Source organism: Myripristis murdjan, chromosome 13 (assembly GCF_902150065.1).
Source record: "Myripristis murdjan chromosome 13, fMyrMur1.1, whole genome shotgun sequence".
In the NCBI taxonomy this organism is placed as follows: Eukaryota; Metazoa; Chordata; class Actinopteri; order Holocentriformes; family Holocentridae; genus Myripristis; species Myripristis murdjan.
In genome coordinates this window covers 4,264,856-4,281,335 of record NC_043992.1, presented here as the reverse complement: position 1 = coordinate 4,281,335, position 16,480 = coordinate 4,264,856, and the positions used below count along the sequence as shown (strand labels likewise).

Below are 16,480 nucleotides of genomic sequence, written 5' to 3'. Positions count from 1 at the left end.
ACCTGGTAGAAACTGAAACTAAAGAAGTTTTAGATGCCACGTTTCCTCTCGTAACTACATTGGCAGACTGTGTTGAAATCTGAATATTGACATTACTGGAGCTACACCCACTACTACACTCTGAAATGATTCTGTCATCTTTATGCCAAGATAAGAAGACAAAGGCAGTGTGAGTAAGCAGGGAGGGACCAGACCAGGAGTCAAACCAAACCAGTCAAGTTGAGGCAGATCAGACTCTACAAAGCATACTGCATGTTAGAATGATTTCTAAAGTGCCTTTTAGTGAAGCAGGTTTGACATCAAGTCGAATAAAGACATAAATGCAGTGTATGTGTCTCTGTGTGCGAGTGTTAAATGAATAAATCAAGAGGAGGTTAGTTCAGCAGCTGGTGCTGAGGCTCTGAGGCCCAGAGTGCAGCAGCGGCCACGTTAACACACAGCGACCGGCCGCGGGGCACCGGAGCGCTCAGGACATGTCCATGCAGTGAAATCCCTCACAGAACTGCGAATGGAGACCTTTCAGAATATTTTGGTTCACTTCAGGTGTTGAGTTGACTCTGCCTTCACGACGGAGGTGCAGGGACACAGTCAGAACAAATGACAGCCTGAGAGATGGAACGTACAGCTGTGTTCGCTCTGCTCCATGTCCCCTCGATACAGCATGAAGGAGGAACTGGAGGTAAAATGTTAAGCATCATCTAGCAGGGCTGCACTGGACTTCTTGGTTATTGGAGCCCAAATGACTCATTCTGCATTTAAAGTGTGAGGATTGTTCATGATTACATGTCAGCAGTCAAATCTTTTTAAGAACCTCCCATTAATCTCACCTGACAAAAAAAAAATTATAATAATAATTTAAAAAGTAGAAGCCATCAGGAACAACATCCACCCCTCTTCCCGAAACACAGCTGTTTTTCTGGCCTGTTCATCCAAACTGGACTGTTTCAAACCCATCTCTCTACCCACTCTCTCGCACACTGTCACCAGCATGAAACCAGCTACTTGCCCTCTTGACATCATGCCCACCGCTCTCCTGAAGGACGTATTTGACATCACTGGACCAAACATCCTCTCCATCATCAACAGCTCCATCACCACCGGTACCGTCCCAACCTGTTTCAAGCATGCAGTCGTCCAGCCTCTCCTGAAAAAACCCAACACGGATCCCACACAGCCCAATAACTACAGACCTATTTCAAAACTCCCATTCCTGGCCAAAGTCCTTGAAAAGGTCATTCTCAACCAGTTGCTGCCCTACCTAGATCATAATAACATCTGGCTTTAAGTCTAATCATAGCACAGAATCTGCCCTGTTAAGAATTCACAATGATCTACTCCTCTCCATTGACTCCGGAAACTGTGCCATCCTCATTCTCCTCGACCTCAGCGCTGCTTTCGACACAGTGGACCATAACTTATTAATAGACCGTCTCTACCATTCCGCTGGAATCAATGGCACTGCTCTGAACTGGTTTAGATCCTACCTCAACAATAGAACCTTCTCTGTTAACATTGGCACTCTCTCCTCCCCCCCAGCCGCCCTCTCCTGCGGGGTTCCACAAGGTTCTATCCTAGGTCCCATTCTTTTTTCCATATACATGCTTCCCCTCGGTCAAATCATCCAAAAATATAACATCTCTTTCCACTGCTACGCTGATGACACCCAGCTCTATCTGCCACTCAAACCAAATGACCAATCCATAATCACCAACATCTTCAACTGCATCAGTGAAATAAAGTCCTGGATGGCAAAAAACTTTCTTCAGTTAAACGAAGCTAAATCTGAAATCATCCTCTTTGGCCCCCCTGACAACACAAACCCAATATCCAACAGTCTTGGCAACCTTTCCACCCTCATCAAACCTCACGTCAAAAACCTCGGTGTCACCTTCGATTCAGCACTCAAATTTGATAAACAGGTAAAGTCAGTAGTCAAAGCCAGCTTTTTTCAACTTCGCACGATCTCAAAAATCAAACCATTCCTCACCTTTACAGACCTTGAAAAAGTCATCCATGCCTTCATTTCCTCCCGCCTGGACTACTGCAACTCCCTATACACTGGTATCACTCACTCAGCTCTATCCCGGTTACAACTGGTACAAAACGCTGCAGCCAGACTCCTGACAGGCACCCGAAAGAAGGACCATATCACTCCTGTCCTAGCCTCTCTCCACTGGCTCCCAGTTAAACACCGTATCGATTTTAAAATTCTTTTATTTGTTTACAAAGCCCTGAATGGAGCGGCCCCCTCCTACTTAACTGAACTTTTAATTCCCTACTCCCCCTCCAGGCCCCTCAGGTCGGCTGACCTGGGGCTTTTAACTATCCCACGGACCAATTTTAAATTCAGGGGTGACCGTGCCTTTATGGCAGCTGCCCCCAGACTCTGGAACAGCATTCCCCCCTCTGTTAGATCTGCCCCCTCCATTGACTCTTTTAAATCCAGGCTTAAAACTTACCTTTTTAGTATAGCTTTTGAGTCCGCCTGATATTGCTGTTTGTGTGCCTTGATCTTTGTTGACTGTTGTCGACTGTTGTTTTTTTTTTTTTTTTTTTTTTTTTGTTTTTTTTGTTTGTTTGTTTGTTGTGATTCTTACTTTACTTCTTGTATTTATTTCATGCATTTTAAACATTGTACTTATTTTATTCATTTTTAACTGTACAGCACTTTGGTCAACTTGGGTTGTTTTTAAATGTGCTTTATAAATAAATTTGATTTGATTTGATTTGAATTTCACATCCTGCATTCTTCCTTTTTAACAGTTTAATACGGAAATATCACAGGGATGAGTTGAGTTTTGTGTTCAATCTTACAGCTTCAAGTTCTCAAAGTCCTGAGGGAACTGGTTAAAAATATGTGCACACACAACATTAAGAGTTACGTTCAAAAAGAAGGTTCGAGGTTCACCAATTGAACACCTGAAACGTCTGCGATTTGAAAGGCTGATCAGTAAAGCAGCATGAAACACGGCACAGACGACCTACAGTAAACTGATATGTTGAGGAATCAGCAAGGCATGTCAGCAGGACAATGGTGCAAAAATAAACCATGTCCCTTTAACACACACACACACACACACACACACACACACACACACACGGTAAGGAGCTTTAAGCCTTAAAGCCAGCATGCGTCCATAAGCCCACCGACAGACTTTGTTCTTACCCTTTTTGTGTGACCTGAACTCCTCTCCTCTCCACTTTCTTTCTCCGTCTCTCCTTCCTCTCCTCTTCCTCCTGCACAGGTGTGGAGCTCTCAGCCCCTCCAGGTGGAGTAACTCCTGCTGGATGGAGGGAGGGAGGGATGAAGGAGGAGAGGATAGATATCGGCCTTCCTCAGGAGGTGATGCACTGCAGAGAAACCTGTTGATCCTGCTGCAGGAGGGATGTGGATTTTACTCCTTCCACTTTTTCCCTTGTCTCCTCCCTTCCTTTCCTTTTTCTTTTTTCTCCTCCTCCTCCTCCTCGTCTGTTCCCTCCTCTCTGTCAGTGCAGAGCTTTAAGGAGTGAGTGACTCCCTCTTGCTCTCTCCTGCTTTTCCTTTTCTTTATAGATGTGACTTCTTCCCTCCCTCTTTCCCTCCTTTCTTCCACTGTGGAGCTCCAACAAATGACTGCCCTCTCTCTTTCCTCTCCTCCTCCTCCTCCTCCTCCTCTCTCTCTTTCTTTCTTCAGGTGTAAGGAGTGAATGACGCCCCTCTCCTCCTCCTCTCCTGTCTTGTTGGTATTAATGGTGACACGGCAAGCAGCTCATTCACTGCCACTGATCCCTATTACACAGAGAGAGAGAGGGAGAGAGAGACCTTCACAGAGAGACAGAGAGAGAGAGAATCAGTGGGGGGCGATGGGCTACAGCGAAGAGGAGGTCACACACGTAATTAGACACACACACACACACACACACACACACAGAAACAATCACTTGGGTGTGCAGGAAAACAGTGCACATTGTACTGTGTATGCAGACCTAAATTTGGCCCTGCATGGTGAATAAGATATGCAACAGGACACACACACACACACACACACACACCCTCTACAAAACAAATACACACACACCAAGTTATAAAGGTCTTTTGGTTTTATATTCAGTGTTAAAATCTTGTTTTTCCTTAAAGAACATTAAAAAAACATTATAATAATCTGTCAGTGGGGTGAGCTTTCTAGATTTTTCTAAATGTCCCAATCAGCTGATCGGCCTTATTCTGCCTCATTTCAACAGATTTATTATTGTTACCAAAAAGAAAATCCTGGAAAAAGTGAAAATGCTTTGGAAACAAGTGAGATTTTCTCATCTCGGTGGAAGATTTTTTTCAACTCGACAGATTTTTTTTTTTTTAATAATTGTGTCTCACACACATGCAACCACACACGTACACAGGCACTATTCAGGCCCACACACACACACACACACACACACACACACACACACCCTATTGTCCAGACCGTATTAAAAGCGAGGCTGCAGCAAAAGGTCAGTGCTGTCACTGTGAATGTGACAGATCAATCAGCCTGTTCTTTACAGCTTACTGACTCACACACACACACACACACACACACACACACACACACACACATACACGCACACACGCACACACAGTACAAAGACAATGTGGCCATGTTTTCAGTTCAGTCACATTTATTACAGTAAATGCAGGCTGCTGTAAACTACATATACAAGTCCAGTATAAAACAACGAGGAGATGAGCAGCGATGCCCGGCGCTGTAAAGCCACGGTCGTTTCATGTGATGCTGAATATCAGTAAGTACATTCTTTATAAGGCCTTTAAATAAAGAAACCATGCAGAATAAATTCATGGATGGATGTAACCCTGATGTACGAGAGACGAGGAGAAGGGAGGAAAGACACTGAAAAGTGGTGAATTGTTCCTTTATGCTAATGACCTTTTAAGTGGTTTTCTGTGCAGGTGCAGTGGCTGCCGCTGCCAAGGAACTGTGAGCTGTTTGGACTTGGACTTGTTTAAAAAAAAAAAAAAAAAAAAAAAAAAACACTTGGTGAGTGGAAAATGATTACAATTGTTTAGAATATTATTTTGTAATGTGCTAATTTTGTAAAACGCTGAAGCTTTTTTGGAAAGTCCACAAAGTTTAAGAAATTAGTTATGACATGAACCTGAAATCAGATCTGGATTTTCTCGCTGTGCTTGAAGTGCTGTGGTTTTAAGTGGTGTGCATGAAGAGTTATGGCTTTTCAGGTGTTTTTTATGAATGGACAGTGTAAACATTTAGCTGCAGCCCGTCTGGCTCCAGCTCACCTCTGAACCGCCTGAGAGTGTAAAAATCCTTTGTCTGCATGTTTTTATTCGATGAAGTCGATGAAGGAGAGTGGCGCTCTCAGCTGATCAGGAGGGCGTCTTCCTCACATTCTCACTCAACCATCAGCCTCAGCAGGAGTGGAGCGTTTCAGGACAGCAAGAAACTTAAGATCAGCAGTGCAGCTTTGAAACTGTATCTTAATCTGCAGCCTGCAGAGCTGAATGGAGCCAGTGTGTGTGTGTGTGTGTATGTGTGCTAAAAGCATTTCTCACAACACACACTCAACACCTTGGGCTCTTCAACATGTTTTTCTGCAGAGCCAAACACTTTTGAAAGGTTTCTTCTTTTATACGAAAATCATAATTTTGTGTAACTGTATTGGCTCATCCAGAAAAGCACTTTTATTATTATTATTATTATTTATCCAACCTCCTCCCTTGCCTCCATTTTTTCCATTAATAATTGTATTTCTTCTTTGTTTTTGTTTTTTTGTTTTTTTTGATAGCATTTTTCTTTTTTACTTGGATTCTGTGTTGTATCACTGTCACAGTAAACATAGGTTCAGCCTGTTACTGACAGGCCTTCAGCATTTCACTGAATATACTTTACACACACACACTGACTGTTTGAGATTTATTTTGTAAGAGTACAAACAGACTTGACATTGCTGATATCTCCACAGGGTCTGCACACGGGGCATGTGAGCGATCTAGTGGTTACAGAGTACAGAAAAAGTCCCAGCTATAATCACCAACATTGTTTCCTTGACTGACACATCAACATGTTGGATTTATATTTCCTTCTGTAAAACGACATACATAGCTGCTCACTCGCTCCAAGCTGCTGTGGTTTAACACCATCAGCTAAAGGCCTAAAATGTAGAAAATAACATACAATTTAGTTCAGTTTTAAAACAGATATTTGCTTTCAGAGACAAAACATACAGACAAGTAGCAGTAAACACAGGCTATATGTACTGATTGGACATAAAATATGGCTAATTTACATATAGTTGTAAACACTAGGATTTGTGGTTATTTATCTGCAAGATAAAGTAATGAAATGATAAAAGAATGATAAAACAAATGGTAGACACCAGTAAACCAAGACTGTGTTAAAACATATTTTAAGGCAACTTTTACAGTGGGAGTTGAGCTGTAAATGCGTTCTGATAAGAACTGAAACTGGAATAATAAAGACATAGTCCCTCACAACACTGCCTACATGTTATCGTGTGTGCCAGGTGGCAGGATGCTCTAGTGGTTCAACCTGGGTTCAAACTCTCCCCCCTGCTGAAGTGTCTGTGAGCAACATGCTGAGCTGCTGAGCCTGACCTCTGACCTCTCTGAAAAAAAAAAGTATTCTGATTATTACTCAGAAAATAAAGCTGCTGCTGCACTGAACCTGACCGTTTGCTGTATCTCTGCTGCCTCTGTGTGGTCAAATCTGGTACTGCATGGAAATGGATTCAATTAAACTGAATTCAGTTCAGCTTTCAAACTTTCAGAATTCGAGAAATGAAAAGCTTTTGGCACAAGACGGCCGCCAAATTAGACACAGGGAGAGCGATGCTACATCACTGACAACAGAAGTGCATTTGCTATCAAAGTTTTGTATTGGCTGAGTCAACAGCATTAGACTGTCCTGGAAAGCCCTGAGTCGCCCTGCACACTGATTGGTATCCCAGCTGGGATTTAATTCACCAGGACATGAAGTGGCACAAAATGGACATGATGATGAAGTTTACCCACACAGAGAAAAGCCACCAGCCTTCAGAGTGCACGCTGAGCTCATGTGTGTTTGCTGTAAACCTACACGGTATCTGAGCTGTACCTCTGGTTCAGGCTCCCTACACAGTCTGAATGTTACAATTTCATGCTTTTCTTACTGCCTTAATTTGATTTTGAAGTTCTGATGTTGATGATTTATGGAAACTCATTTTACATTTACTGATCAATATACTGACACAAGAACGAAGGTTAGTGTTCGCAGTGACAATTATCAGACAAACGATGGCGGTCTAAGACCACAGAGAACAGGTAGGTATGCTCTACGTGTTCCAGGACAGGATGACATTTTCCCCAATCTCCTGCCTTTTCAGATCTGTGTAGGAATCTGTTCAATATGACTGGCTGTGACAATACTGTCTCTTGAGATTATATCGTCCTGGCTTTACTCAAACTAAAACTTATATTCTGTATGACACACACTGTATTCTGTATAACTATATGCTGTTTAACATTCACACACCCTGTAGTTTGTATTGCAAAAGCAATATTAAGTATATTGGCTGTCAAAAAAATAAAGAATCACAAACTGGTGTGTCTGAAGGCTACAATATTGGCATGTGGCTACAGAAAACAAGCCGGTGTGGATATCTTTGGTCCAAAGTCAAAACACACAGGAAACCTGCTGTGTAAACATGCACAACAAGCAATATAGTCTACTGTAATGCAGTATACTGTTTTTGAGAAAAACATTACGTAAACAGGCACGTCAAATGTATGTATGTAGGAATGTATAGTTGTGTGTGGTTTTGCTATACTTTGTTGAACTACCTTGGAAATGCACTGAACAGAATGTTTTCTGATGGAATAGTTGTGGAGTTATTTAGACGGCTTTTTGTGGCAACAGAGTGGGAAAAGGCGGGTGATATTGCCTGGGTTTTATCAGTTTTCTGCAGTCATTCAGCTCGGTGATGAGACTGGACGTGCTCATGTGTCTCTGCTCTTTATGAATCTTAGCAATGCTGCCAAAACAAAAGCAAATCCCCATCAGTAGGTGCCGCTGGAGTCGAGATGATGGCACACCACTGGCACTGGTGGCTTTAAAAAACAACACAAAACAATATAAGTTTTAAAGGTTTTCGAGATTAAATGACTTGTCATGGTGGATATTTTGCACAGTGCTGAAAGTAAACCTGTTGATGCCAGAAATTTGACACTAATGGCAAAACACTGGAAAAACTTTGGCAAATTTTTGTGGTAAACTATTCAGTAAACTTCACTCTAATATAACAACATGAACAGATTCATTCTGACTGGACAGCCAGGTGATACTTTTATGAATGAATGACCCCCGACTGGTGTGTCTCAGATGTTGGTGAGCTCCCTGCTGGTCACCATGGCAACAGTGATGGTTCCAGGGAGGTCGTTGTCACGGCGATTTCCCTTGTCTCTCAGGTGCAGAGTCTGCTGGATTTCACCGGGTTCAGCAGCCAAGGTCACCTGACCCAGGAAGGAATCTGACAACACGTTATGGTTGTAGATCTGAGAGAGAGAGAGAGAGAGAGAGAGAGAGAGAGAGAGAGAGAGAGAGAGAGAGAGGGAGGAAGCCATAGTTACTTTTAGTTTGTTTATAAAAGAAGAAACATAATTGACTCCCAGCTGTAGCAGCTTGATAACTGTGTATATCAAGGATGAACAGTATAAATATGAATCAAAATGAATCAAATGGAGTTTATAGAAACACACTAATTTAACTATTGGAAAAAATACGGCAGGTATCTATACATCTCAGAAATAACCATAAGACTGTAATGCTGCTTGGCAATTTAAGATCAACTCACAAAAACAAAATGAAGAAACCAAAGCTGCTCTGTATTACCAGCAGAAACAATAAATGCATGTAAGACACTTAAATTTAAATTTAGATCATTTTTTAGGACTTTTTCAGACCATTTAAAGACTTGTGGATTCATTGCCTTATCAAGTGTAAGTGTGGACAACAGAAGGAAATATGGATTGATTAAGATTAGTCAGAAGACTTGAAAAAAAAACAAAAAAAACACACATCTGGAGGGAAGGAACTTGTTTGGGTTTCAATCATAAAGTGACAGCTGCAGAAAACAGTCCTGAGAAAAAGCTAACCAGAGAAGACACCACAATGGAAACAGATGAGCAGGTGAAACACACACGCACACGCACACGCGCGCACACACATACACACACACACACACACACACACACACACACACACACACACACACACACACACACACACACCTCGATGGTGATGGCCTTGTTGCCGCTCTTCCTGTAGAAAAGGCCCTTGGTATTGAAGACGGGGCTCCGCGTGTCTTTATAGACTGGAGAGCGAACTTTGTCTCCCTCACAGCGGATGATCACATAGGGGTCAGACGCTACAGAACACACACACACACACACACACGCACATTATAATTACTGTGATTATGAGATATGATTAAAAACTGAACACTAGCTTCCACTAATGACTTTGTTTTCCTGCGAATAGATGCATTCAGTCAACGGGCCTTTGACTCTGCAGTCTGGGTTCAAGTCCCACGTCACACATGTCACAGTGAGCTCAGCTCACTGTGACATTCAGCAGGTCTTTTTCCTTACCTTCACCATGAGCATGAACATTTTCCCTAACCTTAACCAAGTGGTGGCTCAAGTGGCTACCAAGCTAACGTTAGTTAGCGTTCATATGTGTGTGCATGTTGACAGTCCAGCCACACTGACGCAGGCTCCACCACTCTGGCTACAAGGCTAAATGTTGATATGCTACATAGTTTTTGGTTCAGACTCATTGCCATTTCAACATATTTGCTGGTTTGCAGAAAAGTAAAATGACAGCATTTCATTTTGGTAAGTGGATTGTTAACTGAAGTATTTTCAAGCTCCAAGGGGCAGAGATAAGGCCTGGAGACGTTACAGTTTACTGTGGGACAGTCAACATCAGCAGGGAACAAGTCGCCCTCAGTGTTTTACTGCCACACTGCAGCATCTTCATCTCCCTCTCTCTGGCCATTTGCACTTTATTCTCCAGCGGAGCTCCAAGATGGAGACGGAGAATTTCAGGTTTCATATAAACTCTTCGTACCTCCATCAGAGTCGTGTCCTGCCAGGCCGTCGGCCCTCATCACGTGGACCTGCGTGACCAGAGAGGGGTAACCACACAGGCCTGTCCAGCAGGTCTGAGGAGGCTCATCCAGAGTCAACTCGCTGTGCCACAGGGAGCAACACACACACACACACACACACACACACACACACACACACACACACACACACACACACGCATTTATATCATCATTTATTTATTTATTTATTTAGAGAGGACAGTGCACATTAATTAACATTGCTGTAAATGTGCCAGTGTTAGCCAGAGGCTAGTTTACAACCGCAGTCCTCTGGCATGATGTTAAAGAACCATTAAAATATACATAAAGGGACACAAGGATCATAAAATTAGAGTAAGAATACAACATATCCATGTGGAAAACAGAGACCGGCAGACAATGACACAAAAGAGAGACAATCAATTATGCAATTAAATAAAATTGGCCAAGATGAACTGTCAGGGATGGATAAATGAGATGGAGGTGCAGCAATGCAAAGACCAGAGCAGGGTTTCTTGTTGGAGTTGTGCTAAGATGGATTGAGAAGCACAACGAAACCAAAGATATACAGTGTAATAAAGTGCTACAGTGCTCATGGAAAGTTCATAAAAGTTGTTGAGGTTAAGGGTTAGCGGTCAGAGGTGAGTAAATGGGATGGAGGTGCAACAATGCAAAGACCAGAACATGATTTCTTGTTGGGAGTTGTGCTAAAAATGAATTGAGAAGATGAATTGATGTTCCCCCCTACAGATCAAACTAACGCATGCAAACAACTCCCATATTTTTAGAAATAGAAGCTGTAGCATTAGTAGTAGTAGTAGTAGTAGTAGCAGTAGTAGTAGTGGTAGTGGTAGTAGCATTAGGAGGTACACAGAGGTGTATATTACAATTTTAGTATTAAATGTGCAGTATTGGTGACAAGAGTTGGATAAGTTGTTAGTTTTATGAGCATCTTTACAGATATCAGATTGAAGTTGATTTATAAAAAAATCTCCCATCCCCACATTCATTTCCTTTATAATTAGTCTGTGTCCTCTCAGCCGGAGCTGGTTTAGATGACAAACTGTGGAAAAGTGGCCTTCCTCTCAGTGAAAGTGGAGTCAGTATCTTGATTTGATTCAGTGACCAGATGGCAAACTGAGGTGGTTCACTGGCTCTTGGTAAAATATGTGAGTGACTCTAACTAACAAGTGTAAGTAAATACATTTATGTGCATAATCGGGACAGTCTACTTGCCATGTGAAACCTTCTGGCTGCATATGTTTACATAACCTGACAACTGTTTATATTTAGTACATTTCATTTTTTATTGAAACAGTTTATTTTTCATTCTATTGCAGTGCATGTATATTATTTATCTTTGAACCCTCTGAATCCCATCACTGCAGTGACCTAATTTCCCCACAAAGATCAATGTCCTGTTTTTGAGGTAATAGAACGGCACAAATGCAAATTTCGGGGGTGTAATGGAAAAATAATGTGCAGAAAGTGAAAAGTCCTTGCTTCCACAGAGTAAGAAGTAAAGTGATATATTTGTGTTTGAGATAAGAAACAAGCACTGACTAGTGAGGAGAAACAGACAGGACACCAGAGCCCCCTGAACACACACTTTGTGTCCCGACCTGCAGCTGGAGGGCACGTCAGTGAAGATGCGCAGCAGGAAGTCTCCCTCCAGGTAGGGGTCAAAGGTCGTGGGAATGATGACGTAGCGTCCCTCCTTCAGGTCGATGCGCAGGAACACACACCTCGAGTTGATGTAGATGCTGCCGCCAACTTTCTGCTGGGTGACGTGCATGCGGTACGTCCTGTTCAGCTCCACCTGAACACACACACACACACACACACACACACACACAGAGCACTTTTACATTTTCGGTACAAAACTTAATGTGCAACATGTAGCCTTTATATACATCAGTATATAATAAACTATATAATCGATACCTTAGTATAATTGTCCACTTAAGCGAAATATAATTGAAAATAAACAGGAGTTTATCATGCCTTCAACAAATACGAGTTTTGTTTCTCTGCACATCACATCTTGCAAATAAGGTTGCTAATCTCAATGTTTTTTTTCCCTGGTACAATAGAGGTAAACTTCAAATATATAAATAAAAATAAAAATACTCTCAATTGTAATTAACTATTTTTGGTTGTGGGATTCCCTCTATTATGAATTTCTTAACATTTGTCGAGGTGGACTCTGACGGGGTTTAAAGCTGTAATGCAAAATCAAAAGAGGAACAAGAGGAGGAAATAAATGATTCTGGCTTTTTATGGTTTTGTAAGTGGAGATGACCCAGGCTCCGTTCCTGCTCTCAACGAAGGCGGGCGCTTTTTCTCTAGCTCCCTCCTGCCCTTATCTGCCCTGCTCTGCTCTCTGTCTTGTGCTGTCTCAGTCAGATCTATCGGAGCCTCTCTCTGCATTTCTCTCCAAACACCTACAACAATGGATCTGATCAGCTGGTCTCTCGATGCAACTGATCAAATTTTCTCTACAAGAGAACTGGGCAAGGGAGAACCCGCATGCCCCAACGGAACGTTTGCCGCCGGGTACACCATGGACTCCTGGGAGCAGTGGAGGGTTGTGTGCCTGTCGATTCTTTCCGTCGAGGATGTTGAAGACGTCTACATGATTGGATTTATGATAGCAGGATTTCTGCTGTTTGGTGCCGGTGGATTCCTGATTTATCGCAAAGTTCAGAGGGTGTTGGAAGAGCTTTTGGCTCTGGAGAAGCTGCCAGCCATGATTGAAGGTTTGTGCCGTGCTAACAACACTCAGACTCATGTGTTGTGCGAATTGATTCGTGAATCAATTCGCAAGCAGGAAGAAATTCCTGGACTTTTACGCCGGATGGGTAACAACTTGGAGAAGTTGGAAGCTCGACTCAGAGGATATGTGCCATAAATTGGAAATTTTCTGAGTCACCAAAAGAACCACAGAGACTCAAGGCTGATGGAAACTGCAGAGTCAGCCTGACCCAAACAATCACTTTATCTACAATTCGGCGCCCCAGCGACCTTGGAAGGCCGCTATCTTCACTTTCTCCTGGATGTTTATGCAGACAGCTGCTCTCCCCCCTCCCTCCCACCCATCACCCTCCACCTGGGATCTTCTACTCTGTTCAGGACTCACGAGGCCGTCTCCCGGGCAACGGCCGGGGTTGTCATCTTATCAGACGGCAGAGACAATGTTGAGACTCTGTGAGGAAGATGGTCCTGGACTTACGCACACACATACACAAGGACACACATACACGCATTCCTCAAAATTCAATGCCTCGTTGCCCCCCACCCCCTCTCCCTCCCGTTTTCAGTGCAGTTTGTGGGTGCGGAGCGCCGTAGTGGCTGCATACGCCTCTTGTCTGTGCTGGGACACCTCCCCCTTCCCAAATCCCTTCCTCCTTCCACATGTGCAATGTCTCGAGTCATGTTGTAATGTTTAATTTGTGCTTATTGTGCTGGGGTGTGATTTTTTCCTAATGCCATGTTGTGCTCCCCTAGGAGCCCAGTTTGACATTTGACCCCCCCCCCCCCCCCCCCCCTCCTTTCTCATCTAATGTAAGGGGCGCTGCGTACACTGGCTGACCCGTAGCTCTCCCGATCCTGTAACTCTGTATCTGTCATGTCTTTTTTGTGTTTCTTGGACGGGATGTAACATAAACTGAATTTCCCCTTGTGGGACAAATAAAGTATGATTGATTGATTGTCTCTTTCTCTCTCTAACACACACACACACACACACACACACTGTGCTGACCCTGTGTATTTCAAAGCCTATAGCCAGGTTTTCGCCTCGGCCGTCCCTCAGCGTGGCTCGCCGGTCTCTCTGCTGCAGGCAGATCAGGGCTTCGTCCTCTGGCTTCTTCACGTCAAACACGTACTACACACAGACAAGTACACACATCGTTAACCACACACAGCAAGGAGGGACACACACACATTATGTATACAGTGACACAAGGAGACCAGAGGGTGATCAGGAACACTGATCACTTTCCTGCAGGGAGATTTGAGGAGAATGAGGAGGATAGATATTCATATTAATTTGAAAGGTGCCACATGTAATATCAATATATCTTAGTCAAGTTAATGACTTCAGTAAAATTGCCACAGACAAAGGAGACCACAGTGGAGACAGCTGGTAACACCCATCTCACATCAGTGGAATTGCTAGTGCGAGTGCTTCTGCTGATCAAGACAAGTGATCAGCTAACCAGTTTGCCTGGTAATTACGTTTTGTTTGATTTGGTATTTTATTTTGTTAATAACATCAGCAAATTGCTATTACCTTCATCAGCAAATTATTTTTCACCAAACAGACACAGTTAGACTAAAGTGACTGCTGATGGTGGAAACAAGCACAGGGGTGTCAGGGCGCAGCCACAAACTTCACTCAACAAACATCCTCTGGTTTGGCCTCTAAGCCTGCAGCCAGGTCCTACACACACACACACACACACACACACACACACACACACACACCTGTGGATTCTGCAGGAAGGTCTGCCTGTTGTTGGTGCAGCCCCCTGCGCGGCTGAGTAGCGGGTTGTCATTGCGACGCCATGCACCGCGCATCACTGCCTCCTCCCAGGTCTTATGGAAACTCAGGTAAGAGGTGTTGATCAGGCGACAGAGGATCAGGTCTGTGAAGTTGGCAATGAAGTCATCAAACGTCATCCTTGAGAGAGAGAGAGGGAGAGAGAGAGAGAGAGAGAGGGAGAGATTTGTATAATAAGACACTTCTACATGTTTTTTTTTAAGATTATTTTTTTGGTATTTCTGCTTTATTTGACAGCCACCGTGGAGATAGACAGGAAAGGCAGGGGGTAGAGAGGGGATGACATGCAGCAAAGGACCTGGGACATGGTACGCGCTCTTAGCCGGTGAGCTACCGGGCCGCCCCGCACTTCAACAAGTTTGAGAATTTAGTAAAGTCACACAACATCACATTGGTAAAAGGGTGGGAGAGAGAGAGGTGGAGGAATTGAGGGAAACGGAGAGGGAGAGAGGGAAAAAATGGATAGAGGAGAGGCTAAGAAGATGGAAAAGGGGTTGAACAGAGGAGAAAAGAGAAGGAACAGAGTGATGAGGAGAGGGATTGGCTGGAGGAAAAGGAAGGAAAGAGAGATTGAATAAGAGTAATAGAGTAGTAGCTGTAGCTTATTTTGGGTTACAACTGTAGGGAATGAATGTGAATCAATTAGTTTGTTCCATCACCATCCTAGGAAAGGAATACTCCTCTGCAATTCTTTAGTTAATTAATCTAATTTGTCATATTTTCCCACTCCCTATTGCAGTGTATTCCCATTGCATTTTGAAGAGATTGTGTCTTGTGTTACTGTCAAATGGCATTGCCCAGTCTGAAAAAACAATTAGAGGGGAAAAAAAAAACAAAAAAAACATGACTGCTTGGCTTGAGGAATTTCAAGATGACTCAGGGGTTTCCAAAGGATGACTCAACTTGTGGACTTTCAGGGGGCAGCCCTAACACGGAGAGTTAGAAGAGACAGATGGAAAGAAAGACACAGCAAGGGAAGCAAGGAGAGAAGGGAAGAAGGATGCAAAAGAGGGAGCAACAGAGCAAAACAGCAGAGGAGGAGTGAGGAAGGGAGAAGAAGAGAGGGAGAGGTGGAAGGATGGATGAGGGGGAGAAAGGAGAGAAACCTGGAGAGAGGCAGAGGAGGAACAGAGGTAGAGAAGAATGATTAGACTAGATAGATTTATGAAAGTAGCTGCAAAGCCACCCAGTGTCACAGTGATCCACTCACTTACAGCCACCAGGGGGCGACGCTGCACCACAACTCACCAAAACTCTCCGTCGTCCTGCACGGTGACGCCAATGTTCTCCCGCTCCCTCTCACTGACCTTCTGCCACTCTTCAGAGCTGCGACCCGCAGGAGAGGAAAACTGTTCATGACATTCAGACTGAGCTGGACAAAGTCCCTGCTCCTCAACAGTCACTACAAACTTTACTAGTTAGTCTTACATTTAAAAGGATTATTAAAAGTAACTCGTTAGAGCGCCCACATTAGTTCCCCACATTACAGGGAGCTGTTTAAATTTGCATTTTGGTGATGCCATCACTGCTGTGGAGAAAGAAACCCTTACTAAGTGCACTGTCAGCTGTTTTCAGACTTTGTTGAAGCCAAGGTTATTCTAGCTCAATAAAACTAAACTAAAAACTAAAACTAGGTGTGAAAAACATTTTAGTTAACTGAAATAAAACTAGGCTGTCGAAGAAAACTAAAACTAACTGAAACAATGTTGTTTACTCACAAAAGAAGCTAAACTAAAAATCAAAGTGTGTATGCAGTGTGTTTAGTGCTGCTGTTGG

General features: G+C 43.3%; 1 protein-coding gene across 2 annotated transcripts in view; it reads right to left on the bottom strand.

Moving 5' to 3' along the window:
• Positions 1-8,181: 8,181 nt before the first annotated feature.
• The window catches only part of LOC115370348 (calpain-5-like), a 49,177-nt gene continuing 40,878 nt past the window's right edge, over positions 8,182-16,480 (bottom strand). For both annotated transcript variants that reach the window (XM_030067335.1, XM_030067334.1), the window contains exons 7-13: positions 15,953-16,030; positions 14,629-14,824; positions 13,904-14,026; positions 11,763-11,959; positions 10,122-10,243; positions 9,281-9,417; positions 8,182-8,545 (exon numbers count right to left, since the gene is read on the bottom strand). In XM_030067335.1, the coding sequence (XP_029923195.1) occupies positions 8,369-8,545; positions 9,281-9,417; positions 10,122-10,243; positions 11,763-11,959; positions 13,904-14,026; positions 14,629-14,824; positions 15,953-16,030 (1,030 nt within the window). In that variant the 3' untranslated portion in view covers positions 8,182-8,368. The remainder of the gene's footprint in view (positions 8,546-9,280; positions 9,418-10,121; positions 10,244-11,762; positions 11,960-13,903; positions 14,027-14,628; positions 14,825-15,952; positions 16,031-16,480) is intronic.